Genomic DNA, 26,253 nt, shown 5'->3' with positions numbered 1-26,253 from the left:
CGGAGCGGCGCGGCGCGGCCAGAGGCGCGGAGCGGCGCGGAGCCCGGAGGAGCCGCGGAGATGCTGAGCTCGCCCTGGGCGCGCTTCTACTCCAACAGCTGCTGCCTCTGCTGCCATGTCCGCACCGGCACCATCATCCTGGGCATCTGGTACCTGGTAAGCGCTCCCCGGCCGTCCCCCGGTGTGCGCGTCCCCGGCGTCCCACCCGCGGGTGTCTCCCCCCGGCCCGGCGGCTCGGCGCCGGCTGCAGGGGCAGCCTCAGCTGCTGCTCCGCGGAGGGGGATGCGCGCAGCAGCAGCTGAGGCTGCCTCTCGCAGCTCAGGCGTCTTTTGGAGATAACCCTCCGAGGAGTCATGTTATTATTAGCAGCGTAATGCTCGGCGAGCTCCGTCCGGCGCTTCCCCGCTGCTAAGGCGCGGGTTACCCCCGGTGAGGCGTTTAGACTCTGCCTAAATCGGGAAATGAAGCCTGCGTGTGTTTGGGGCCGGGGGAGTGGGGGCAGGGGATGCAGAGCACGGGCAGGCTCAGCAGGGGCTCAAGCAAAAAGGCGTTCGGCAGATGAAAAGGTGATGAGCGAGGATCCCTGGAGTGAGGGGTTTCCCCCCAAACTTCGCAGCGGTGTTTCTCAGGCCGGGGTTGACTGCAGCACCGAGGCCCCGCTGGCGCATTAGCTCCAGCGAGGCTGCCCGGACCCTGATCACATTGCGCAGAAAAATCTCGTTTTGTCATCTCTGGTCGCTGCCTCGTGAAGAAGCCGCGTGTTCTCGTCACTGCTGTTCCTTGTTTGCCAGATAACTGTTTGTCAGTAGTATCTTGGGCTGCCTGGCAGAGAGCTGAAAGCTTCCAGGCAGCTGCTCTCGGGTACTAGAAAGACTTTTTTCCTCCATCAGGGTTATAGGACATGAGTGAGGAATTGACCCTCGAGGCACAGCTTTAATGGGTTATCATCAGACCCAGACGTTGTTCAACACCCGGTTCTTCAGCCAGGGGAAAGACTCGGTGAGGAGGAGGCGCGTTAAGCCCTCGGTTCCTCTCCTGTCTTTGCCAATCTTTTCTCAATCCCTTGGGTAGCAATGCAGGAAAAGCAGCTTTCCCAGAGCCGGCCCTGCCATAGTCACAGGGTTTGCAAACATGTCACAAGAATAAAAAGAGCTGGTTCGTCACTTTGGGTTATGTAGATGCACTTCTCAGCCTGCTCAGTCTTCCCCATCCCTTGGTGTGAGAAATCAGTCTCCGTCTGATGCCAAGGCCAGGCAGAACTGTTTGCCAAGCATCATTTTTCAAATGACTGCAGACGGAAGCAGATTAGACCCAGGCTTATTTGCTAACTGCTGAAATTCCCTTCAGAAGCAAGTGAAAAATGCAGGGCTGGCCTCCATTGTAGGACAGCTCATTAAATAAATTCAATCAGCGTAATAAAAAGGCTAGGTTGACATTTATGTCCTAGAAATCATACAAAATTCTCTGGATCCTATAAAATACATATTTCACCTCTGAGAAAATGGCGCATTAGTTCAACTGTTTCTTGTTCCTGGTTTAATAAAATATAGTTAAATGCAATATCCACAGTCTGCGGTATCTGGAATACTGACAGTATTGAAAAAGATGCCCCTCTTTGCCTGGCTGCAATGAAGTTTCAATAAGTTTTCGTATGACCTGAAAGCTTTTGAACGTTTCTTCCAGGATGCTTATTTCTTTTTGCCTTTAGCTGAATGAAGCCTTTTCACATTGGCTGCACAAAGACAGAGATACAGATATTTTAGCTGTTCAGTGGACCTAAAGATATTTGAGGAAGAGGGAAGTAAGTGCATCAGCTGGCCTTAGCTACAAAGAAAAGCCTGACAGCTTTTTAGACTTCATTTCCTATTGTGTTACTAACATTTAAATACCAGTGCCCCAATTCCACATAGTATTTTTCTGAAAAATCTGTTTTCAAATTTTCTTTTCTAACTAGCAGGTATTTCCTGATTTACACCTCTTTGTACTTCTTTTGATTTCATAAATTTTTCAGGGCAGATTTCTGCATAACTTCAAACTGGCAATACGTCATAACATGTCAAAGTGCACATTTCTTTCTGTGCTTTTTCCTCTATTGCAAATATTTAGATTTTTAAGGTTAACTATTAAGAATAGAAATTTAGATGCATGTTGATAATAAACACTAAACCTTTTGCTAGCTTACAAAGTTAGGAAGCAATAAGTAAGGGAGGGGTAGCTTGTTGAGTAAATAGCTACCCTGGTTGAAAGCTCTGGTTTACGAAGTCATATACAAAAATACTGTTTTATCTCAGAAGAACAATTATGATTTGTTACCATGTGCTATTGATGGTTTACGTAAAAACAGATACTGTCCTGGTGGCAAACTTTTTCTCTGCATGCAGTTTGGGTGGTTGCATAGCTCACCACATGTGAGCTATGAGCATTACCTCAAATAAAGTTCAAACAAAAAACCCTTTGATTTTTCTCCACACCAACATGTATTCTGTAAACTGTTTGCCATTATGCTTTACAGGAAATTATTTGAAGGAAAAACATGCCCCTAGAGAATGAATAGTTTTCCTGTTGCTTCTTCGTATCTCGCTACCTGTGAAGTGTAAGTTTTATTAGTTCTGTGACTATGAATACAATGATTCAGTAGTAGAGGCTTCTGAAGGAGGGAAGCATAGTAGCTTAAAAAGTTTTGGCAGGCTTTTAAAATAACATTTTTGCATGTTCAACCGGTTTTGAATTAGTATAATTTCAGGAGGCAGAGTTTCATATCTGAGTAAATGTGGAAAAAAATAGTGCATTTCTCTGGGATGATGTTGCAGCTCTTTAGTTTTAATGTTTTAATCGGATGTTTGGGATGCTACAAAGAGTGGAGAGAGTGGGGAGCTGAGGGCACAGGGAGTCATGAGGGCTGCACGATGAGAGCACTTTCCATGTAGGTAAGGGGGAGGAACGCTGTGTGCATTTCCAACACATGCCCAGCAGCTGAGGACACTTACAGTGGTCTCATAAAGTATCAATAGCTGGGAAATAAATATTTAACTTTGCTCTATTTTAGAACATAATGGATCTCAGAATGCTAATGTTTCTACAGCTATTGTGTTTCACTAGTTTCTTCCTGGTAGAGCCATAGGCACTGCATCTAGAATAATATAACCTAATACAGCATTGCATGATGCTGCAATATAGCATACATAATAAAATATACATATGATCACAGAGCACTGAGGTACTTCAACGTAAAAAGTAACTTGTAATGGGTGGAGCAGCCAGAGGAAATTTCCTGAAAAGAATATCTAATCAGGTTGTGGAACAGCCTGCTCTTCAGGAACTAGTGTGCTGCCTTGGGGAGAAAAGCTTAAGAGGGGGTGCTGCAGTGCTGAATACAAACTTTATGCTGAAGATTACAATGGCAGCAATATGACTGGCTGGGTGCTAATATTTATTGCAAAACCTGAGGACCAGTTTGGTTCAGCTGGTTATTGATCTTTTATCCCACTGGCATGGACTTCACACTTTTCTGTATTATAACATGAAATCAGAGGTCACAAGTAATAACGCAGAGGCATTTGGGGGCACAAAAGTCTTACAAGTGTCACATTTTGGGAAAAAAAAAGAACAAAATAAGGAAAATGAGGAAGTCACTTCCAGCAGCTTAGTTTTGTTCCAGCAGTTGTATCAGCATGCTGTTCAAGGCAGTGACACTGCTGAAATGAGCCAGCTTCAGTTCTGATCTCCCCCAGGTGCCAGAGTCCAGGGGAAAGCCAGCATTTTTGTCAGTTCCAAGTGACCCAGTCGGTACCAGTGAGTCAGAATAACATCCCCATCGGTAACAGCATTTATAAACACAGCACGTCTTCTTCCTGAGTAAATGGACTCCACTTTCTTTATCTAAAATACAGAGAAGCAACAACGTCAGATGTGCTGACAGTGTCACGGAAGGATTTTCCACTCTCCCGGCACATGGCAGTGGGGTTTATGCGCACCCCGAGGCTCCAATGGCACCATCTGGGACAAAGGGAATTATTTCCCATTGACTTGGGAGGGGACAAGATGAAACTTTAAGGCATCAGTTCAGGAAAAAAAACCACAAACCAACACCCCCCCCCCCCCAAAAAAAAAACAAAACCAAAACCAAACAACAAAAAAACCCCCACATTAGAAGCAGGAGCTCTCGTTTTTGAGCTCGGTGTGGCCAGCGCCGCCTGCTACCCGCCTGGCTGCAGCAGTGTCCCGGCCACGGGCTGCTGCTCCCCGCCGCCCCCCGGGAGCCCCGGGAGCCCCGGGAGCCGCTGGCGGCCCCGGGGGCGCGGCGGGAGCTGTCCAGCCCCGGCGGAGCTGTCCGCGGCTCAGCCCCCCAGGGCCCCGGCAGAGAGGGGCGGAAATTAAGAACTAATGGAAGGCTGAGAAGCTTTTATAACGGCGGGTTATGGAGTTGTGTGGCTCCCTCGGAAGGACGCGCGGTAAGAAGGTGAATAGAGCGAGCCGAAGTTTTTAGCCCCGGTGGCTTCAGCGTTCGAGCTGCTCTTTGTGGAAAGCTCAGAGTGAATTGCTAGTTCGTGACATTTCGGTTCTGGATTTTTCTGGATATATAGTTGAAAGCGTGCATAATTTCTGCCTGCATCCCAGTCGTTTTTTAATAAAAGGATTGAGTCCTAATGGGTGAAAAAGTGGCCTCTTTATATTGTAAAGCAAAAGAACAGCACTGCTTGCTATGGCCTCATTGATTGACAGGTTGAACACCCTGCTGAGATCAGTAGAGTGCACTTGACCTGATGTCAAAAAGAGAATCAAGGTATATATTTTGCAACTGGGCCGCACTTATTTCCCTGTCTTTTTCAAGTCCCGTGCAAACAGTATGTATGGCAATGTGCTTAAATACCACTTAGAAGATTACTGAAATCTTGGCTTACTTGGCAGGGGGTTGAGATCAGCACTGGCTACTCATATAAACAAAATATACCTATGCCGGTGTCCTTCCAAGCTGCTCTGTCCTTACTCCTGCAACCTTTATGCTGTCTGAGAGTGCTCACATCAGCAAGGAGTTGTAAGCAGGGATCTCCTGAACAGGGTGGAAACACCCTTTCAGGGAAAATGAACCTGTGAGAATCAGGAGATTTTGAAAACTGAAAAAGATCTGACATTGTGAAAAGGGGCAAAGCGCACCATTAGAAAGCCTGATGTTACAGGGAGTTGGAAACTTTGTTATCCAGTGCCAGGTTGTGGGAATTTGCATGAATGCAAGTATGAGGCCCTGTGTTTTGCCTAAAAAATTAGCTTTCTTTGCCTTTATATGGAATGAAATGGGCTAAGTATAAAGGATCTCCAGCTTTATCTCCATATGAATGGTCATAGTATACCAGCCAGCTCACTGAAGGCTCTGCTCCTTCATACCAGCTAGGGACATCACTTCCCATGTCATGCCGGTGTCATATAGCTGGGACGTTGGGTCAGGTAATCCTGCAGGCAACGCTGCTTTTACCACCTCCACTAACAATCCAATACTGGTGGCACTGGGGAAAGAAGTCTTGCAGAATGGGGCTCGTTGTGGGTTCACCAGGTGATTGCCCCTCCATGGCCCCGACCTGGGCAGTGTATTCAGGGGGAAGAGCTGTGTGGTGCCAATGACATGGCTAACTCCCATCCCCTGGTAGGAGATGTAGTGGCAGCAGCAGGTGACATTTCTCCACTGGCAGGTGAAGGGGTCATGATATAATCTGAAATTACTTGAGATTCCTGATTCTTGTAGTGGGAATGGCTGCAGTGACTAAATATTTATGTCCCAAGTGCCATGTCTATAAAATTATCATTATTTTTTTTATTGACTGTACTTCCTTTCATAAAATGAAAGCTGAGATCTTGAAAAAAACTAGTAACATTCCCAAGTAACTCATTGGAGACTCCCTGGGCACATGGTTGCTCTTGAGGAAAGTGGAGAGAAAACTTGGAATTCATCATGAATAAAGAAAAATATAAATCCTACTTTCAAAGGCTTCCCTGTGTGATTGATGTACATGTTGAATATCCAACGGAGACTGCAGTCAGAGGAGGTTTAGGGTATTTGCTCTTGGAGTGGATCGCATCCATTTCATTATCTTCTTCAAGACCAGCGGGAAATAAATGACTGATCCTGCACACAAATATCTGCTTAGGGCCTGCATAGTATTTTCTTAGGAAACTGAAAACATATCTATTCATTTTAGACATGATAGAGCAAAGAATAAAGACCAGCACTGATCATTAGCATGAACAAAATATATCTTGTCAATAACCACATTCTGATTGTAACTTATCTAGAGAGACAGTGTTAAACAATATAATTGTTTGATTGCTTCAAGAATGGCTTCTGGAGAACTCCTTAAAGAGCTCCTCCCCACCATGCACAAATCCAGGTCGGTTTCTTCAGTGCAGGACCTTATCCCACCTCCTATCTCCAATTCATGCTTCAGACCCTCTTCAGTTCAATCACAAAATAAAGTACTTTATATGGGAGAAATTTAGATTGCATAATCAATAAAACAGCTTACGAAGACCCTGATCACTCACCTCTGGGTGACAGAATCAATCCATGAACAGACCAGAATGATTATCTGGAAAAAGGATGGATACATCGGTACACCGTATCCCAGGTTACCTGTGCTTTCTGTTCCAAGTGAAAATAGCCAGGTTTGTGTGTTTGCTGTGTTGCAGAGAGCAGCAGAAACAGCATTTTGTCAGTGCTCCCCAGTCTCTGTCATACATCAGTGTGTTTATTAATGTTTTTTTTTTTAAAAAACTTTTTAAGTCATCAGAGGGATAAAATTTCTTGTAAGCATCTTTTGGACAGTCCATGTGTTTACTGAACTGTTTATTAGTCAGTAACACAACAGAAGGATTTCTTAAAACATCTTTAAGCTCTAATCCCCTTACATAGGCAATTTTTCATATAGCCCAAAATACCACACTAGGATTTTTCACAGAGTATATGAATTATTGCAATGATAGCTGATAATCTGCATCAGTTGCCCAGGATAATGACACAATTGTCTCTTCTAATCAACAGAGTTATCAATTCAGAAAAAGCAAACCTTTGTAAAATGTCCCTTTTTCTTAGTAAGGCCTTCAATTGGATAATAAATTTTCTGGCATCACAAGGAACAGTTGTCTCCCTCCAATGAAAAAACAGATGGTTGGTTGTAAGAGGAGCAAAGTTTACATAAATGCTTGTTAAAGAAAAGAAACCCATTAAGAGTTCAGTATGCTATAATTACATTCATTTTTTATACAAAAATCATGAATGTATTTATGGAAAGGAGAGGAGGTATTACATTAATCAAGTAAAATATGTTTAGAAGTGCTGTTGAAGGTTAATATGTATCTCCTAGTGAGCCAGAAGAGAACACATTAAGCTTAGTAAACTGATCGTTGATTAGGCTGACGTCAGTGAAAATGCAATTAGTCTTATATATTCCTGGACATATGGAACGGATGTTGCAAAATAGCCAGGAGTTAATTTCCTTGATTGCTTTCTTTTTCTCTGGTTTTACTGTGAGGCTCATACTTTGACTGTAAAACTCTGGAAGTTTAAAGTGTCCATGGCTTGAAAATCTGCACAGGAGTTTCTGGGCTGTTCTGCAGCTGGGCTGGAGGTTTAAAGCCCCAAATCTCCAAACAACAGGATAGGAAAAGAAAAACCACACTCATTGCTGAAGGTGCAGAGAGTGTTCCTGGTCAATCTGTGGCAGTGAATCTGCCAGGAAGGCATCACTGAAGAAATAATGTGGACGTGAGCCTAGCGCACTGCTCCTGGACCTCCTGTGGGTCTGCTCTCTTTCGGATGTCTGCAGTCAGCTCTGACTACTGTCATCCTAGTCCTCTGCCTTAGAAGAGCTTTTTAAAGTGCTGTTGCTGTTTTTCATTTCATTGCTTGCTTGTGCTGAGCAAGGTCTTCTTCTGTCAGGAGATATATTAAGCTACTTAAAACAGACGGGACAAATGCTTTTGGCAGAAACACAGGTTTGTGGGAGATTTTCACCTTGCAGAGGTGCATTTCCCAACTGTGAAACAGCTGTGCCTGGACAGATTGGATACGTGTGATCATGTTGTTTACTATTTCAGTAATTATCTGTACTGTACCATCCTTCGTGGTGTGCCCGCTTCCTCCTTACATAACTAATTCCCTGCCTTGGGTTGCAGGGTGATGCAAGGATGCAGTTTGCTGCTGACAGCCCTGGTCCCTTGCATGGCTTCTGTGGATATTGCCTGTGGTGACTACATAAGAATAATTGATCAAAGTTTTAGTGTGTTTTGGTGTGCTTTTTTTTTAATAAAGTGGGCATATGTGGCTTGCTGTCAAAAGTTGGGGCACACTCCTCTCACCAGTGCAGAAACATGTGTCCGAAGAGGCTAGAGGTGAGTCTGAAGAGGCTAGAGCTAGTTGTGGGCTGGTGTGGTTAAGACACACGAGCTGCCTTGGGCAATCCAGCCCAGGTGCTCAGTTACAGCTGCATTGACTGGCCCATCCTCTGTGACGAGTCCACACTAAGGTTCAGACCCAAGGGAGCTGCCACAACTCACATCAACATTGACCCTTCAGCAAGTCTGCCCTCAACCTTTCACAGTCACCTGCAAGACTCAAAAATCCATTTTTGGAAGCCAAGGACGAATGCAGAAACCAAACAAATCCCAACTGGCCAGTTGAACAACTCATTTTCTATAAGGTTTTAATGCATACCAATTCTTTGCTAGCCCTCCATAGCATCCTGAACCAAGATGTGCTTTAGTAGAAATTGTGAGTTGGTCTGGCAACATTATAACTTGAACATGGGTGTATGATTATATTTCTCCAGGGCTGGGCAGAAGACCTCAGCAATCATTTTCGGGACTTTCCTCAGATACAGGTGCAACTTTCTTTAAATATAGTGTAAAAGTAGCAATGAATCCACTGATAAACTTGCATACAAATATCCTATTTCCTTAAACCATGAAAGGACTAAGATTAAGTGTGTAACAAATGAAACTCTATCTCTAGGGAGGAAGAAACCTCCAGTGTGCATTCTGCACAGCCTGTCTATCTGATTATTTTTTTTTAAATAAATTTAGCCATTACCATATTTCATTAATAACAGACCTCTTGTGGTTTGGGTTTTAGTACTGTTAAAAGGCTGACAGTAGGCAGTAGTTGAGTCATTGGTACAGAATAGTGCTGATAAATTATGCTGGACTTCCTATATCAATTTAATCAGCACAGCCTTTAAAGTTCAATGCTTAGTGTCATTATAATAATCAAAGTTGAAATTACTTATAAAGTCTGATTAAAATATTTTACACAGCTTTCTATTATATGCTCTCTATAATATGCACTTTGTAATATGCTAGTCTGAGCCTGCCTGGCTCATTCTTTGACTTCTCATGAGTAATATGGAAAAATAAGCAACAAGATTTGCAGACTCTACTCTGTCTTCTCCAGATTAAAGAACATAAAAAGTTAATTGCTACTTCTGATCTCACTAATGGTCTCCCTATTCCAGTGCAGTATTTCAGGTAGCAGCCAGAAACATATGCTTTGAGAAAACACACAGGGAAGTAAGAAAGAACGGCTTCTGCAGGAATAACATTTTCTTTTATTCTCCTATTATTTTAAGGTTGGGCAATAACCTGAAGCAGGAAGACTTATATTCTGGTTTTAAGATGCTTTGTAATATGACTAAGTACTTGCATTTCCTGAATAAACAGCTCATCCTTTTCTGTATTCCTCCAACCTTTTGGCTTCAGTAATAATGTCTGATAATGAGTTTCGCTGGTGAAAGGGTTGAAGGATTCCCTTTTAAGCCAAATTTATGTGGCCATGATAGTCTGTTTCCCTTCAGACTGTTAAGTTTCATTGGGTGAAAAGATAACTAAGTGTGGCTGGGTTTCCTTCCTTGGACCATTCATTAATCTGTGTATCACTAACACATCTGCAGCTTGTCCCCCAGCACTGGAGAGTTGAAACATTTTCATTAGCATGAGGCGGAAGGCTTACACAGCAGAAAAAAGAGAGAGAGATCTACTTTGACAGCCAGGATTCTCCCGCTCCTCCTCTCCTAAGGAGTTCAAGCCACTGACTGAGGTGTGCTCAGATGTAGCTCCGGGGTCCTACGTGCCCTGGGGGGGGGGAAGATGACTGACTCTTTGCCATGAGATCTGTAAAGAAACTTGGGCACACAGGGGGATACCTCGTTGTTTGCCTGCTCTCTGCAGCAGTCAGACAGCTGTAAAACCTTTATTGCTAAAATTGCCTCCTTGTTTCCTCTTTAATCAGAATTCAGAAAAAAAATACACTTTGCCTAACAGGGAGAGAGAGAGAACAGACAGAAAAATCTGCCTATACAGGGCAATAGATCATAAACCTTAACTCATCATCAGTGCTAACAAAGAAGTTTGGGACAGGCACCCCAGATAGTGCAAATCTACCCTGAACTATAGAGTGAAATCCCAAACTTTTTTTCCTTTTGTAGGGTTCTTGTGTCCTCTTAATAAACAAGTGTTCTTGCTTTTATTAATATCTTCTACACTAAAAGAAAAAAGCAAAAAAAATGCAAAGAACATGCCAAGTGGGAAGGCAAAGGTAGATGGGGAGAATTAAGGATGTTGACTTAGCTTAACTGTATATTTTCCATACATTCTTACTTTTTCTAATAGTAATACTGACTTCCAATATCCAAGTACTATAAAATATTCTGCTGTTGTTAGTTTAGTTTCAAGGAGCAAAAACTGGGGGTTAGTTTCTATAAAGAACAAGCACCTAGAGTCATAAACTTACCTTGAGTTTTTTGAAGAGAGATAGACGGTATGAGGGGTATGCTTGAGGCTTTCTTCAGTTTTCTTACAAACATTTAGCATTTCTTACTAGTAAAATTAATGTCCTTGGTGACTTGGCTTCAATAGTATCTCTGTAGAGTGCAACAAACCCAACCCTGCCAGTTTTGTGGGGTATTAAAAATAAGCTAGTATTTTGTGTGCCAGTTCAAAACCTGGCCAAGGTGTAGGAGCCTTGGTCAGCAACACCCTGAGATGGCTCACCATTCAAAGTCCTCAGAGAAATCTGCTGTTATTTGCTGCTCAGTCACAGCGATTTTTGTTCAGAAACATCATCTCCTCTTTCATCTGGTAGCTCATACTCTGCCAGGTTATGGGACTACAGAGTAAACTATAGCGATGTTTTTGGTAACTAGCTGCCCATATCAATCACGGTATTATAATTCACTAATACAGATTACAGAAAGTTGGGGGGTTAACCCAGAATGACTGTATTTTCATTAAATCTATTTCTTCATTATTTTCTATATCATAAAAACAGAGTTCATCTTTGCAGTTTTCTGTTTTTCTCCCCTTATCTAAAAGTATTGAGGTTTTATACCTATGTCTTCCTGGGGTGTTCACTGTCATTTAACCAACTCTCTGGAACCATAAAGGGCCCTGGACAGGGAGCACAGGCAGTGAGTTAGTTCTCCACCAATGCAGAGATTTAAGGAGTGTGCTTAAGTAGATCTCTCTTGAGTTCAGTGAGGCCAAGAACAGACACAGAATTAAAGGTGTACATACATCTTTCACTGCACAGACAGCATCCAGACCATTACATGCACGGAGTCAGTTATAAACTGAATCCTCAATATAAATAAAGCTAGGGGGTTTGCCTCACCTTTTCCTGTAAGTAAAAGGATCTCTCTTCACCACATTAGGGAGAACTGTAGTAGAATATTTGTAGAGGGGACCCTGTGGACTTCAATAGAAACACTGGTGTATTTTTAATGCAGTGTGTCATGTTAAAGTAAGCTTAATATTTCCTCTTCTAAACTCCTTTATCAAAGCAATTGTATTTCAACTCTTCACTGTAAGCAGGAGGAAGGCAAGGAAAAATTAAGCCATTGTAACTCCTGACAATTGTTTTAGTATTTGTGGACATCTGTGTAAGTTGCTGGCTTAAGCATTTCTCTGTCTGCTCAAGTTAGGAATTGGCAAAAGATCTGTGTTAATGGCATGTTCTTAGGAGCTACTGGAACTAATTTTATTTTAGATAAGCTGGGATAGATACCATGCAGCTGCACTTCTGTGAAGGGTCTGAAATTACTGCAGTACTCATTTTCTCATCACCTGTTGATGCAGTGGCTCCTGACACCTTCTCTCCCCTGCAATTTATCTCCACGGGTCACCGCAGTTCACTGCTGATCTCTGGAACAAATGATGAGCAAAAGAAGGCAAGTCACTCATTAGTGGCAGAGGTCTGAAATTTTGGGGTATTATATAGTTTCTGAAGGCTGGATACTGTCTGTGGAAGACATGAGGTGGTTTCCTTGCATCATAGACACTGCATGTTCCATAGGCTGCTGGTTCTTTATCACAGTACAGATGGAAGCAGCAGCAGTGGCTGGCGGTGCCAGTCCTAGTCTCAGCACGTGCTGCCTTTCTCCCTCATGCCTGCATGCACCTTCTCTCACACAGTAGCTGCTGTTCAAAATATCTTCTACTCAAATCCGAAATTGTGTTTTGTAAGCCCAGAGCAGGAAATCCAAGTAATGCTCTAGTATTTGGACTAGCTATCTCCTCCATAATATTTCCTGTTTTGCCCTTTTCATTATACATTCTGGGGTCTCTACAAAGTGGGGTTATTTTCCTCCTCTACACAGATGAGAAGTTGGATGTACTCCATCTGGTTGCCAGGGAAGCAACATTTGGGGATTTTTTTAATTATTATTTTATTTCTGTATCAGGATAAGGGGACAGTTGGGCATTTCTAGGACTTTCTGTGGGATCTTTGTCCAGTCTCTCGTTAGGGCAGTCTGGGCACCATCCTGTAGGGGCTGAGCCCAGGTGCAGAACTGGGCGCTGATAATGGGGTCCATCAACAGCCCCAACATGGCAGGTGATGAGTCCTGGCCAGGGGCCATCCCATCCAGGAGCAAAAGGGGATGAGACTGGCGGGACAGCTGGAGACAAGCTACAACATGCATTTAAGGGGTCCATCCAGGAAGCCTGGCTGGAGACCAGCACTCCTGTGGTGCCACTGGGGCAGGCACTGATGAGCCCAGGCTAAACTGGAAATGGGGTCCTGGGCCATGGGCAGGGGTGTGGGGAGGCCCAAGGTGGGGCTGGGCAGGGCCAGTAAGGCCTGTTAGTGGCCCCGGGGCTCCTCTCCTCTAACTCTGGGTGGCACTAAGGCTGTAACCAGCAGCAGGACCCAGTGGTCACAGTTCTGACTTGATAGTGCAAAATCTTGCATTTTATTCTTACTGCTGAACACCACCCCGTTGCATGTTCATGAGCATGTTTCTGTTTCTCTATCCATAAAAGGAGGAAGACATATCTCATTGGGAAGGTATAGGGCTTAGCTGCTTACTGAAACTTTGCATAATGACAATGCTTTCTAAGCATTGTTAGTTAGTAGTTACATTATCTGTTGCTGAAGGAATGAAAAACGTCTTGAAGGAAATCTTAGCCCTATTGAGAGAGCAGAAAAATCTCCTTTGTTTTTCCTAGAACAGAGACTTCAACTCTCATACCAGCTGCATATATCAACAGGGAATCACTTTATGCTCTTGTCCTTGATTATGTGTCCTTGGAAGATGCTACATCAGTAAGTTTTTAGGCACATTAAATTTATGCATTAAAGCATTTTTCAAAATTCAATGGTCGCATCACTTTCAAAACAAAAGAAAAACCCTAACAAATACAATACGCCCAACTGTGCACACTTTTTTTTCTCAGAGAAAGAAGGTGAGCAAATAAATACATGGTGTATTTCACTTGCACTGCTGACAGCACAGTTGGAAGGTGCTCAGACATCACTGAGGATCTTAAAGGAATGACTTGATAAAACAGAAAAGTGATGCACTAAAGAGCATTAGAGAGATTCCTACTGACCACAGCAGACTTCAGATCAGGCAAACACAATGCGTCTTATACGGAGACTTAGAGGCAATGCTGACAAACATGTAATCTGAATCTGGACGTATGTATACAGAGAAAGTAAAGTGCCTAGGTCAGTATTTTATGAATCTTCCTGGCTATATCTGTACAAAAGATTAAATTTGTGGGCCTCTAAAATAGCAACGCTATATACATTTATAGTTTCTGATTGCTTGGTTATTTTGAGTACTCTCCTTAAATAACATATTTATTACTGGCATATGTCCTCTAGCTTTCCACAAAGGAGTATAAAGCAAGAACTGGATTGCAATATAAAGTTATACATAATGTTAAAATTTAATAGCGTTTTGAATCTTGACAGTCATCTGATCTGTCTTCAAAGTCAAGACAAGACCATCTATGGCTACAGCATTCCCAACACAAAGCTATTTAACTGTTCTATGAAAAAATGCTGTAAAGAAGACCTCTAACTTTCTCCAGACAATCTCTTCTGCTGTCTGATTGTTCTTACTGTTCAGCAAGCTGCCTAACCAAAATTTCCTTTTACTGTAATTTAAATCTGTTACTTTACTTATCTCCCAGAGGATCTGGAGAAAAGTCTATTGCCTCCTTCTTTTCCTTGCCTTTGTGCACATAAAAGACTAAGAGCATCTCCCTCCTCCTTCTCCTTGCTAAGCAACCCCAGTTTTTTTCCCTGTCAGTCACTCTTTCCAGCTGTCTGATCACGCTCTGTTCTGTTGCAGGATCCTCCCCAGGGTTTTCTTGGTACATTTTAGAAGGACTTTGAACTGGACCCTTTCTGCAGAGGCCCTGTGGAGGACGAGTGGGAGGATGACTTGTGCATCTAATACCTGAGTTTCTGCAGTACTGCCCACCACCATGTAGCTGCAAAGATGAGCTCATGGGATGGCACTGAGACACGTTCAGTTTATTCACTGTCATACCCAGACTCCTTTCTGAGGAACTGTTACCTACTCAGTTATTTCTCCTCTTGTTCTTCTGCAGTTTGTCACAAATGTGATGCTCTATGCTTGCTGGTACGGAATTGTTCTCTATTGTCTGAATTCTGCCATAGTTGATCAAAACCTTTTTAATCTTATCTCCCGAAGTCCTTACAGCTTGGCATTGTCTGCAAATTAAAGAAAGGTACCAGTCACAAGTGACTTGAAATACCAAGTCTTTCAACGATACTGGAAAACCCTAATCAGTATATCTTCCACACTGGCTCTGAATCCTTGACAACTATTCTTTCATTACAACTATCCAGCTGGCTGTGCATTCACCTTCCTGCACTTTCAACCAAACCAGGTTTTCCTAGCTCATTTATGAGAATCTCATAATGTCAAAAGGCTTGCTAAGATGCAAAGAGATGATATATACTGCTTTTTCCCTGTCCACAAGGCCTCTTAGCCTGTCAGAGAAGGAAAAAAGATGAATTAATTACGGTTTGTCCTTAACAAGCCCATGGTGATTGTTGGTTATGACCGTGCAAATTTGAAGTGCTAATGGGGAGACTGCTTGATTGTCTGTTCTTAGGTTTATTTTATTCTTAAATCTCACAATCTAGCTAGAAATTCTTTACATGGCCTTTCTGCTTTGAAAAGGCATAAACTGTGCTTGCTCTTTCCCCGTCTTGTGAACTCAATCTGTTGTCAGCAGTTTTTCAAAGATCATTGCTAGCAGAGCTGGTATCAGCTAAAGATGACGGAATTTTCCTTTCACAAAGCATTTATCTTACCCAAGAAATTCTCTAGCCTGTTATGTCTTATAATAGCCTGTGTTCCTACACCTTTTTGTTGCTGTTAGTAACCTGTGATCAGATTAGGATGACTTCAAAGTGAGAACCAAAGCAATAAAAATCCATCTTTCCCAGCATACTCTATTATCAGCTTTCTTCTCTCCATTTCCCTGTTCATCAGTTATCTTCCTAGTTCTGTAGAATAATCTTTTAGCCAGGCTGCGTTATTTCGTGCTGAGCAATCTTCTTTTCTGCAATTAGCCCTCTTCACTTCAAAGTGATATGAGCATTTTGTTCAGATTTGTTTTAAAATATCTCTTGGCTACCTCTGCATTCCTCTCATAGCTGATGCTTGACAATCCACTTCTACTGAATCACTTGACACTATATTCTTGCATTTTATTCACTTATTGCATTTCATAGCCAAGGCCTCAGTGTATGTGAAAGTCTCTCTGTGCCATATGACGCAGGAATGTGCGCATCAGACATTGGGCTCACATTGCCACCTAGTCCCATCCCCCCCAAGGCCTCCTGATTTAGCAGCTCATGTAATCAGCTCATCACTCATGGCTTCTTAAAATTCAGCCTCTTCCAGCAAATCAGCTCCTCTGATCATCTAGCAATTTCACAGGGCCTGTCCCAAATTCCAGCTCTGCCATGCTAATAATCCTTGACTACAGCACTCATTTGTAATAGTCTCAAAATGACTGGTTTTAATTGATTTTAGTTTTTGCAACAGAACAAACTGAAGTGGATGTGCTAATATGTTTTATAATCTGAAAGAGCAGCAACAGCTTTTCTGATGGTGTGAGAGAGAGTCGGAATGAAAAGAGGTAATCCACATTTTGTTTCATTTTCCTGTCACTACTTGGGGAAAAAATAGGTCCTGCTTACACAAACCCAAAGAAATTAAGAAGTGCAGTGTTAGTTAAATACTACAGTTGTACAGTTGGAAAACCGCCTCTGGCATAGACTGTGGTGAGTATATGCTGCCCAGAGGTTTTTCATGGATTACTTTCACAGACCCTTTTCCCTTTTTCTTCTCTGTAGATTATCAACTCGGTGGTATTGTTGATTCTGCTGAGCGCCCTGACTGATCCTGACCAGTACCACCTAACCAGTGCTGAGTTAGGGGGTGAATTTGAATTTATGGATGATGCCAGTAAGTACAAACTGCCTAAATACTAGCACTCATTGCCCCAGCATTTATGTAACTGTCCTATCATTTCAGTAATTACTGTCCTTTAATTATTGCTTCACCTTGGTATCTTACAGATGCATTTTTATTGTGAAAGGTGTATTCACGGCACAGTTCAAACTGGTTACAGAGTAGTAACCTTATCTGCTACCTATTAGTAATCCATCTGCTCTGCTGTGTCTTGGCTTGGCAGGGGCAGAGCCAACCCTTGACATGGAGATGTTATCCCTGAGCATGATGCTGAAAGCCCCAGGGAGATTTTGCAAGACATAGGGAGTGTGTACCTATGAGTCTCTGCACCTCCCAGCACCACGTCCTGTAGTGCCTGCACACGCATAAGAACCCATATTGCTATTTATGTAACTGGCTGAATGTGTTCATTCATGTTGTACATATTTACTCATCCCCCATGTGCACATGGCACAACTTGCACAAACCTGTTGTAATAGATGCAAGTATAAATACTAACTGGATAGCCATAGGCATATTAGTGATAACACAGGCCTGCTTCCTTCTCTCACCAAAAAGCATCGTAGAAAATCTTCCAACAGAGTTTCAGGGAGGGGTGAGCCAGGCCATTTATGTCTCCTGCAAAAACCTCCTGTCTTTCACAAGTATTTCTTACTTCCATGGCTGTTTCAAATTCTTTGGTGGTGTTTGGTTTGTTGATTTGCTTTAACCGTTTAATACATAGCTAGAAAAGTTTTCCCTCAATGTGATTTTCATAAAAATGTCTGTTTATTGTCATTTCTGCTCAAAAGATTGTTACATTCAACATTTCTCACAGTAATCTGAAACAAGGTCTCCTGCTAGTTACACTGGTGTCTTGCTGCTCAGAATCACACTCATCCACAGCAAAAGGCTCTAAGTCCTTTCCTCATTCCTACTGAAGTCAATAAAAATATCAGTAGGAAAAGGAATAGTCCCACATGTGAGAAAAATAATTGCATCCATGGTGTTTCAGATCTGCTGGGTATCAGTTAAGAGATGCTTATTTCCACAAGGTCTTTAGTGCAAGTATGCCTTGAGGGTCTACATTTAATTAATAATAAGGGGCAACTGCTATTTTATTGTGTCTTCATTGGAAAACCACCTACAACTTCCAACTAAAAATCTTTTTATATAACTGGATTTAAGAAAGTAAGGACCATAGTACATACAGATGGGCTCCTGGCTGATTCTGACATATTAAAACTGACTGCCTTGTCCTAATTCTCAGAGATTAACCTTGGTAATGACTGTCTGTCAGTGTGGTTTTATATAGCCGACATCAGAGGCCTGCCAGTGCCCAAGGCTTTAAAATAGTAATTCTGTTTTGTAATGCAATAGCTGTCAGATCAAGTACTTTGGGGATTTCCATCTACACTTTGAAAATTGTATTTTCTATATTTTTTTTATCGAGGCTTCTGAAGTGAACCATGCAAGACTGTAAAAGGATGGCTTGTGGGCCAAGCAACCTCATTTCCATTCAGTAAAGGGAACATTTCACAGGCAGTTAAATTACGAATGAACATTTGAATTAATGTCTCCTTTTATTCTTTGATTCCCTCCGGTTTAATGCCTTACTGAGTAAAGGCAGCTGAATCAAGCTACTGGCTTTTATAGTTACTGGAAATAGCTGGCAGAGATAATTTTTTTTCTTTTTTTTCTTTAAGTATGACTATATTTGTTCAAATCTGAGGAAATGTTTTCTTATGAGATAAAACATCAGACAAACTTCCACATGCTCTTCTCTTGTCCTACTTTTATTTGTCTTTTTTGAAGAAATGTTTCCCAGGTTAGCTGCACATGCTGAAATTCTTAGATGTGAAACCGTGTGTGTGAAATACAGGAAGATACATCAATTTTTATGCTAATGAAGGTCCCAAAGTTGCTCTCTATAAGTACTTGTGTTGACAAATAATAATACTGGAAATACTAGTAGCTGTTATTCTCATTACTACTTCTGATGCTCCTATCTATAGCAAACAAAAAAAATGCAGACACAGAGTTTGCATATAAAATTGCCCTTTCCCTCCCTCCTCAAATAGGCTCCTTCATAAAAGATCTGAAAATGTCAGCTGGAGATAAACTTGTCAGCTGAGTCACAGCAGTGGCATTATGGCTAACCTGAAGTTCATGACAGATTTCCCTTGACTTCCAAGAAAAGAGTATTCCCCCAATATTTGTATTCATATTTATTTCTGGCTGGGCTCAGGCCTGGTTTATGGAGAATTTTCACTTTTCTGTTCCAGCAGTAGGAAAAATTCCTGCCACGTGCAGAACCAGAGCCAGTCTAGTGCAAACTGCTGGAAAATGCTGGTGCAGCATCAGTCCTTCTGTGAATGGCTGCTCAGCCTTAATTTCAGGATTTAGCATGGTTCCCAGGGCATTACCAGAGGCTCCAAAATGCCTGTTTGATTAAGCAGAGAAAGGATTTACCTGAGCACTTAAAAAAAGCCGTAGGTTATAGCTTTTCCCTTCTATTCTAGAAGAGGAAACAAGGGGGGAAAAAGTCTGCCAAGACTTGCCATGTGGCAGATGGAGGTACTGGAAGACACCAGTGTGTGTGGTTTGGCTGGGTCTCCAAGATGTACATCTGGGAGCCGGGGAATATGCTGGGCTTCCTCCTGTGCTGGATATTCAGCTGAGCCCATTTAGTCTCATCTTTCTTTTTATTATTTCCTTAGGGCCTGAGGGAGTTCATGAACAAGAAGCTGGACTAGGAAAAATTAGAAATGTGTAAGCTGCCCAATGTAATACTGCTACTGTTAAAAGATTAATAATCTCTGGGCAGGAGATGGAAAAGCCCTATAAATCATTTTGACTTCCCAGAGGGTTTCACCTGAGCCTCCTGCTCAGCTTCTCCAGATACACAGACCATGATCCTGACACGTCAACAGCCCAAACAAGCAGTGAGTGTTGCTTGGTTTTATTTACTGCCTTCACAGTGTCACAGATGTGTGTGATACTTCATAAACCATATGACAACAAGGACTGAAATTTTATGTGTGCTCTATAGAAGCTGAGGGGAACTTTGACACCAATGTTGGCAACTCAGGCCAAAAGCTGCCTGTGTCCCTGCCCTGGGATGGGCAGACGAGACGAGCAGAAGTCTCAGGGCAAGGCAGGATAATGTGATGGTCTCTCTGCCGAACATGACATGCATCCAGGGCTTAAAAAGATTAATTCAAATAGAAAAAAAATTAAAGAAACCTACAGATAGCAGGCTTGGAATTCTGTTGTGGGGTAAATGGAAATAGTAGAGTAGGTGCCCTTCCTGCCCCAATCTGTCACCACTACTCCATGAGCCCCATGTCACAGGGAGGGTGAAAAATCTAGATCTCTGCCCCAGCGTAGCATATTCAGGGCTGCATCTTCCCCTCTAGTCTTATCCTCTGGAGTAAATCAGCTGGGCTTAAAGTGCAGAAAACTCTTTCCTTCTCATTGGCCTCCTTCCTTTGCCATAGAGAGAATGTCACCGCCGCATGGGTTGTGACCCAGGAGGCTGCATGGCGGCTGGCGGCAGCAGCACTGAGGTTGCACAAGCAGCCCGGAGGAGAGATCGAGGCAGTAATCCTTAGCTGGCAGTAAGGAGGCCAGGTTGCTGGATAAATAAGGCTAGAAGGGTGGGCAAAACTGCCTGAGGATTGCAGGCTGCTGATCAGCAGCTTTCTGGTCCCTGCTGTCAGAGCTGTGAGCCAGCGATTAACTCCAGGGCTGGGGCAGGTGATGAGCTGGAGGATTTGAAGTCTCCATCACTCTACACAGGTCCTGGCTCAGGGACTGGCCTGACTGGGTGCTCCCCCCTGTCCCCGCAACACCCGCCGCCAGCCTCCTCTGCAAGAGGAGGGGGAAGGCAAAGAAATACTTGTGAGATGGGTTCAAGGGAGCTCCAGCTGCAGAGCTTGCCATGTGTGCAAGTGCCCTATGGCAGGAGCTCTGCTCAGCCCCAGCAGAATCTTCTCCCCAATGCGGCAGGATTGGAGAATCTCACTGCAAGGTATAAGAGGAAAAAACCCAACTGGTTTCTTTAAACCCAAGCAGAAAACTCAAAAAGCCATCTAGGACAATAGGCTGTATAACCACTGCGGTGGTTCAAGTACAGCCCTTCTAGCCACGAATGCCATGGAAAGTACAGCATGGCTGGAAAAAAAAATCATACACCCCTGTTAGCTTCTCATTTAATGTGCTACATATCTAGTTTCATTCTGATTAATTGAAGCCGACACAGCTCAAAAAAACCAATGAAGCCTTAAATGAGAAAGAACCAGCTTGAGCCAACTAGGACTTGGCACAACGGAACACAGCCAGAGAGACACGGGAGAAGAGGAGCATGAGTGTGTCAGACTAGAGCTTCAATGTCAAGTTTATCGCAGTTTGCTGGGCTCTGGCTATAAACCAGTACTGCCGCTGTCACAAGCAAAGCAAGGCCTGTGACTGCTGCATCTGCTGCAAATGACAATGACAGCAGCTTCCCCTTGGATACAGTGAGTAGGTGACTGGGATTAAGAACGGACAGAATAAATACATGAGCAGTGCCTTCAAACTGATGGTTAAAATAAAAATATTGATCCAAGAGCCTCTGTTACAAGAGGTTCAATTGAGGTTAGTGGCTATAGGCAGCCATTTCCACTTCTCTCCTTTTCTTTCATTACCTTGATTGTACCTGGTCTATTCAAAATAATTCTGATTTCACAGGATGTATGTGGGCAGCCAGAGTAAATGACCACACAGGCAAAAGTGTCTGAAGGGGCTGCGGTACCTTTTATTAGTACGGGTTTGTTTTGTGGCTGGTTCTTCCTCTTGAGGGCAGAATTCAGATCACCGCTAATAAGCACAGCACACCCTTACAGCTCCTAAAAAGCTGGAGACTTGTCATGGCAATGCAGTTCAGATCCCTACGCTGAATGTTTGGATTCTCTACACAGTCAAAGAGGAGAAGGCGGTGCCTCTGAAGAGCAATTTGGGATGCACTGAGATGTCATCCCCTCCTGAATTATAAGCAGGGAGCCCAGCTGCCTCCCAATGGCATTTCCAAGCACCCACAAACCGAGCTGCATAAAGCCACCAGCTAGGAAGCAGTGAGCGCAGGGATGCAGCTAACGTCAGAGCTGGGTGCTGGTGCCTCTCCTGGGTGAGATCTGCTTATTTTGACAATAAGACAAAGATTCAAGCATTTGCACTGTGAGGAAGGACATCTGGATTCCAGACCCTCATCAGACTACAGCAGTTTAAATGTGCTTCTCCAAGTGCCCAGGAAAGGGGCCCAGCCATTAAATTAGGAAGTAGCCTGCAATAGGGCTCCTTCTGCTGCATTTGAGTCCCTATGCAATCAAAAGGACAAAATCTGGGCACAAGAGAGAGAAAGCAAGAAACCTGAAATCCAGGACACAGGCAGTGTCCTGGAAAAGGGGAGGCCTGGGTTCCCACGTCCTTAATCCTGCCATTGGTAGACACGGTACCCAAAGAGCCTGTAGCCCAGCTTACATAAGCACCCTCTGGAGATGCCCTCACCAGCCAGCAACAGCTTCCTTTTGTTCATTTTTCCATCAGCTTCACAAGTCTTAGGTTCCTCTCTTCATCAAGGGCCAGCAGAAATCTGCATTAGTGCTGGCAGGAGCTCTGCACTAGTGCAAGGTTTGTGTTCCCTCTGGCGGAGGAGGATCAAGGACTGGGTCCTTTGTCTTCTACATGGATGATTACACCGGTAGGCTGGAAAAAATGACAGACAAGACTTAGTGTCTGTCATTCCTCTTTAGCCATGACCTGGGTGAACCTGCACTGCTGCATGGTGGTGGTAGGTGAAACCTGTCCACAGCTACCAGATCAGGACCTTTCATGGACTTTGATGAAGGCTCCAGGGCACCTACCCAGAACCTCATTTTGATGCAACCAGGGAGGTGGCAGGACTGTCCCATGCTGTTTAGTGCTTCTCATCATGTGCTGGAGTTAGATGTTGTGGCAACTCTTGTGATCAAATGGAGGCATCTTCACGCTTTGAATGCCTCCAGAGTCAGGCAGTGATGGGTAGTGAACAGCCTGAACAGTGTCATGGATTTGTGTGTCTCAAGTCCACCAAATGCCTCATCAAGGCAGGTAGTTTAAGTGCACCTGGTGACAGCAATGTGAACAGCAGGTACCTCAAAAATACCGACAGAGGTGGAATCTCTAAAGTTGCATCCTATATACCTTACATCCTCTCTCTTCTTTGTGCACTGGCTTAGCCTCAGAAAAGTGGTTGCAATGTTCCGTTGCACTCCCAAACTCACTATAAGGTCGAGTTCAGAAACATGCTTCTGGTATCCTGACTATGACCTGTAATATCAAGGGAAGTGTATACAAAAAGACCAAACATATGTAATTTTTGCCCCAGGATTTCCTTTCAGCTGTTCGTGGCTTAGGAACTTCTTACATCTATTGAAAAGTTAATTGAAAGCTGAGTGGCAATAGAATAAAAAGATAGGAGTCCTGTAATTACTCCAATCAAAACCTTAAAGAATATTTTCCTGCCTTTACTACTTCACCTTTCCTGACAGGTATACATTTTCATTAATAACTCTATATCTCTGTAGTATTCTTGGTTGAAATGAAAATTTTCAAGATGTTATTTCTGCTCTAAGATGCCTCTACCTGCCAGTTTTGTTTTTAAAAATTCATTTCTCCTTTTCCAGAGTTTTTAGAGATATATGAACAATGGTATACGGCAGCTATTAGTGCAAAAACAACCTGCAGTGCAGAAAAGCAGACACTTTCTGACTACAGATGTCATCATCACTCGCAAAGTAGTCTTCTTGTCAAGACTGCTCCTGATTTTTGAGAATCCTTAGAAAAATTAAACCGTTCATGGCATCTCCACAGCCTCATAGAGGCTGCAGAGGCTTGCATGGTGTAATCACTGTCTGTGCTTCTCATATTTAGGAGGTTTCCCACAAAAGCCAGAGATTTCCTCCAGCAATGGATGAATGATGCACTTGACCCCATCTCCACCCACTTCCCACCCTGCCCTTTGAGGTGCTCTGCACAACGTAGATAGCAAAATAACTGAACCAAGCTCTGAATTTATTGCAATTATTTTTGTGTGTTTCTGTTCCAGATATGTGCATTGCCACAGCAATTTCTCTTCTCATGATTCTGATCTGTGCAATGGCTACATATGGCGCATATAAGGTAATTTATTATATTCGGTGAAGACATGAATCAAGTGAACTACACAACTCTGTAGAAACAAAAATAAGAAAATTTCTTTCCAACAATTTCTTGTTTAGTTGTTTAGCTGAAAACTGAGAGAAAAAAAAAAGTCAAAGAGGCAGCAGAACTGATTGCTTAGATCAGTGGTACCCCAGGACGCCGTGCTGCAGGCAGGAAGACTGCCCAGTTGTGTTGATTGCAGTTTTAAATATGAGTAAGCTCTGGGCAAACTGTGAATTCAGAAATCTTGTACCTACCAAAGTTAAGGGTTTTTTTTCCCATTCAACTCCCAAGCCTGTGGTTTGTCCCATAACTAACCCTATTAATTAGGGGGAAAAAGTATCGTGTGGTTTCTAAATGTCCTAGTATAGTGAGTCGTGGGACTTACACCACATATATTACAGCAGCCAAACTGGCTTGGCCAACCCTTTTGGCTGAATGTCATATTTCTTTCAGCTGATTTAACACTGCATTGTGTCAAATATTCCTTAGATTTTAGTGCAGAGAGACATATATCCTGCTATTTTAACTTGTGGCTGATGAGTTTTTATTTTATTTCTTTTTTAGCAACATGCAGCTTGGATCATCCCTTTCTTCTGTTACCAGATCTTTGACTTTGCTCTCAACACGTTGGTTGCCATCAGTGTACTCGTCTATCCCAGCACAATTCAGGACTACCTCCGCCAGCTGGTAAATCACTTGATGTTCACAAACCTTTGGGGGTTTTGGGGGGAAAAAGACTGTGCAAGGTGCACTGTCTGTCCTGTATTTCTAGCCAGCAGTTTCCTGTTGACTGCCTATGCAGTCCTTGAATAGTCCTCTCAGTCCTAGCTAGTCCATATTCAACATCCTTGCAAGGTTACAGTACTAACTCATTACAAGATTTGTGCAGAGCTCTGGAGTTTTACAGTGTTGTGGAAGCTCTCAGCACCACTTCATTTGGAATGAAGCTCATATTGCAAGACACAGGTAATAAGTAATTGCTTTTGGATTCAGAGTTATTGTGTTCTGTTGTGGTTTAACCCGGCAGGCAGCTAAAAGCCATGCAGCTGCTCACTCACTCCCCCGACACATTGGGATGCGGAACAGAATCAGAAAAAAAGTAAAATTCATGGGTTGAGATAAAGGCAGTTTAATAGGACAGAAAAAGAAGGGATAATAATGATAATGATAATAATAATGATAAAATAATTGGAATATATAAACCAAGTGATGCACAATGCAGTTGCTCACCACCCGATGACTGATGCCCAGCCAGTTCCCAAGCAGCATTCCCCGGCCAGCTTTCCCACTAGTTTATATACTGGGCATGACGTCACATGGTATGGAATACCCCGTTGGCCAGTTTGGGTCAGCTGTCCTGGATGTGTCCCCTCCCAACTTCTTGTGCAGCTCCCCCACCCCCCCACCCCACCTTTTTGCTGGCAGGGCAGTATGAGAAGCTGAAGCGTCCTTGACTTAGTGTAAACAATTCTTAGCAACAACTAAAACATCAGTGTATTATCAACATTCTTCTCATCCTAAATCCAAAACAGCCCTATACCAGCTACTAGGAAGAAGATTATCCCAGCCAAAACCAGGACATGTTCATATCCAGTAGCTTATTTTTGGTGCTATTTCAAGGATGTTTTGTTGCTCTTTTTAATTTATTTGGTGGGTTTAACACAGATTTCATTAGGCAGGAGTTTGATTCAATGTAGGTTTGGTTTTGCTAGGAAATATTTTTGGATTCTGACTTAGGGTCAGTTAGAGGCTCCCTTCTTGCCATGGTCTACTTTGGCCAAACATCCATAACCAGTATTGCGTAAGGTTACAAGGTATGATTGCAACCACCTAAAGTAAAGACAAGAGCCCACCCACCTTTGTCTCATCACAGGACCACATGCCATGTCCAGTAGGGTTCAGGGGGAGTTGCAGAGCTCTGGAGAAGCCAACGGTGCAGCCATCTCTGAAAATCTGCCTTGAGAACCTAAATACAGATTAGCTTGGCTGTGAACTTTGTTATGTGGATGGAAAACTAGCTAGGGCAGTATAAATAACAGGTAATGAGAAGCAGCAGGCAGATAAGTAGCCACACAAATCTGCGGGAAGAGGCAATGTGTCAAGCCAGCGGGAGCTGGGATGCATCAGGGGCCTGTTATCCTTTGCCTTATTTAATACCTGCCTGCATTCACAGCTGATGGTACACTGGAAGAGAAGCAGAGGAATAATTCAAAAGGTTCTTAGAGATACAAGTGGAAAAGAGCAAATTACGGCCATCACTTGGCGAGTG

General features: G+C 43.1%; 1 protein-coding gene across 1 annotated transcript in view; it reads left to right on the top strand.

The window, feature by feature from the left end:
• The first annotated feature begins 10 nt into the window (after positions 1 to 10).
• Positions 11 to 26,253, top strand: part of LAPTM4B (lysosomal protein transmembrane 4 beta) — a 61,054-nt gene continuing 34,811 nt past the window's right edge. Inside the window, exons 1-4 of the mRNA XM_010577069.1 lie at positions 11 to 156; positions 16,664 to 16,775; positions 23,887 to 23,960; positions 24,549 to 24,671. Of these exons, the coding sequence (XP_010575371.1) occupies positions 61 to 156; positions 16,664 to 16,775; positions 23,887 to 23,960; positions 24,549 to 24,671 (405 nt within the window). The 5' untranslated portion in view covers positions 11 to 60. The remainder of the gene's footprint in view (positions 157 to 16,663; positions 16,776 to 23,886; positions 23,961 to 24,548; positions 24,672 to 26,253) is intronic.

Source organism: Haliaeetus leucocephalus, unplaced genomic scaffold, assembly GCF_000737465.1.
Source record: "Haliaeetus leucocephalus isolate CR32 unplaced genomic scaffold, Haliaeetus_leucocephalus-4.0 Scaffold555, whole genome shotgun sequence".
Lineage (NCBI taxonomy): Eukaryota > Metazoa > Chordata > Aves > Accipitriformes > Accipitridae > Haliaeetus > Haliaeetus leucocephalus.
This window is presented reverse-complemented; position numbering and strand designations above follow the sequence as displayed.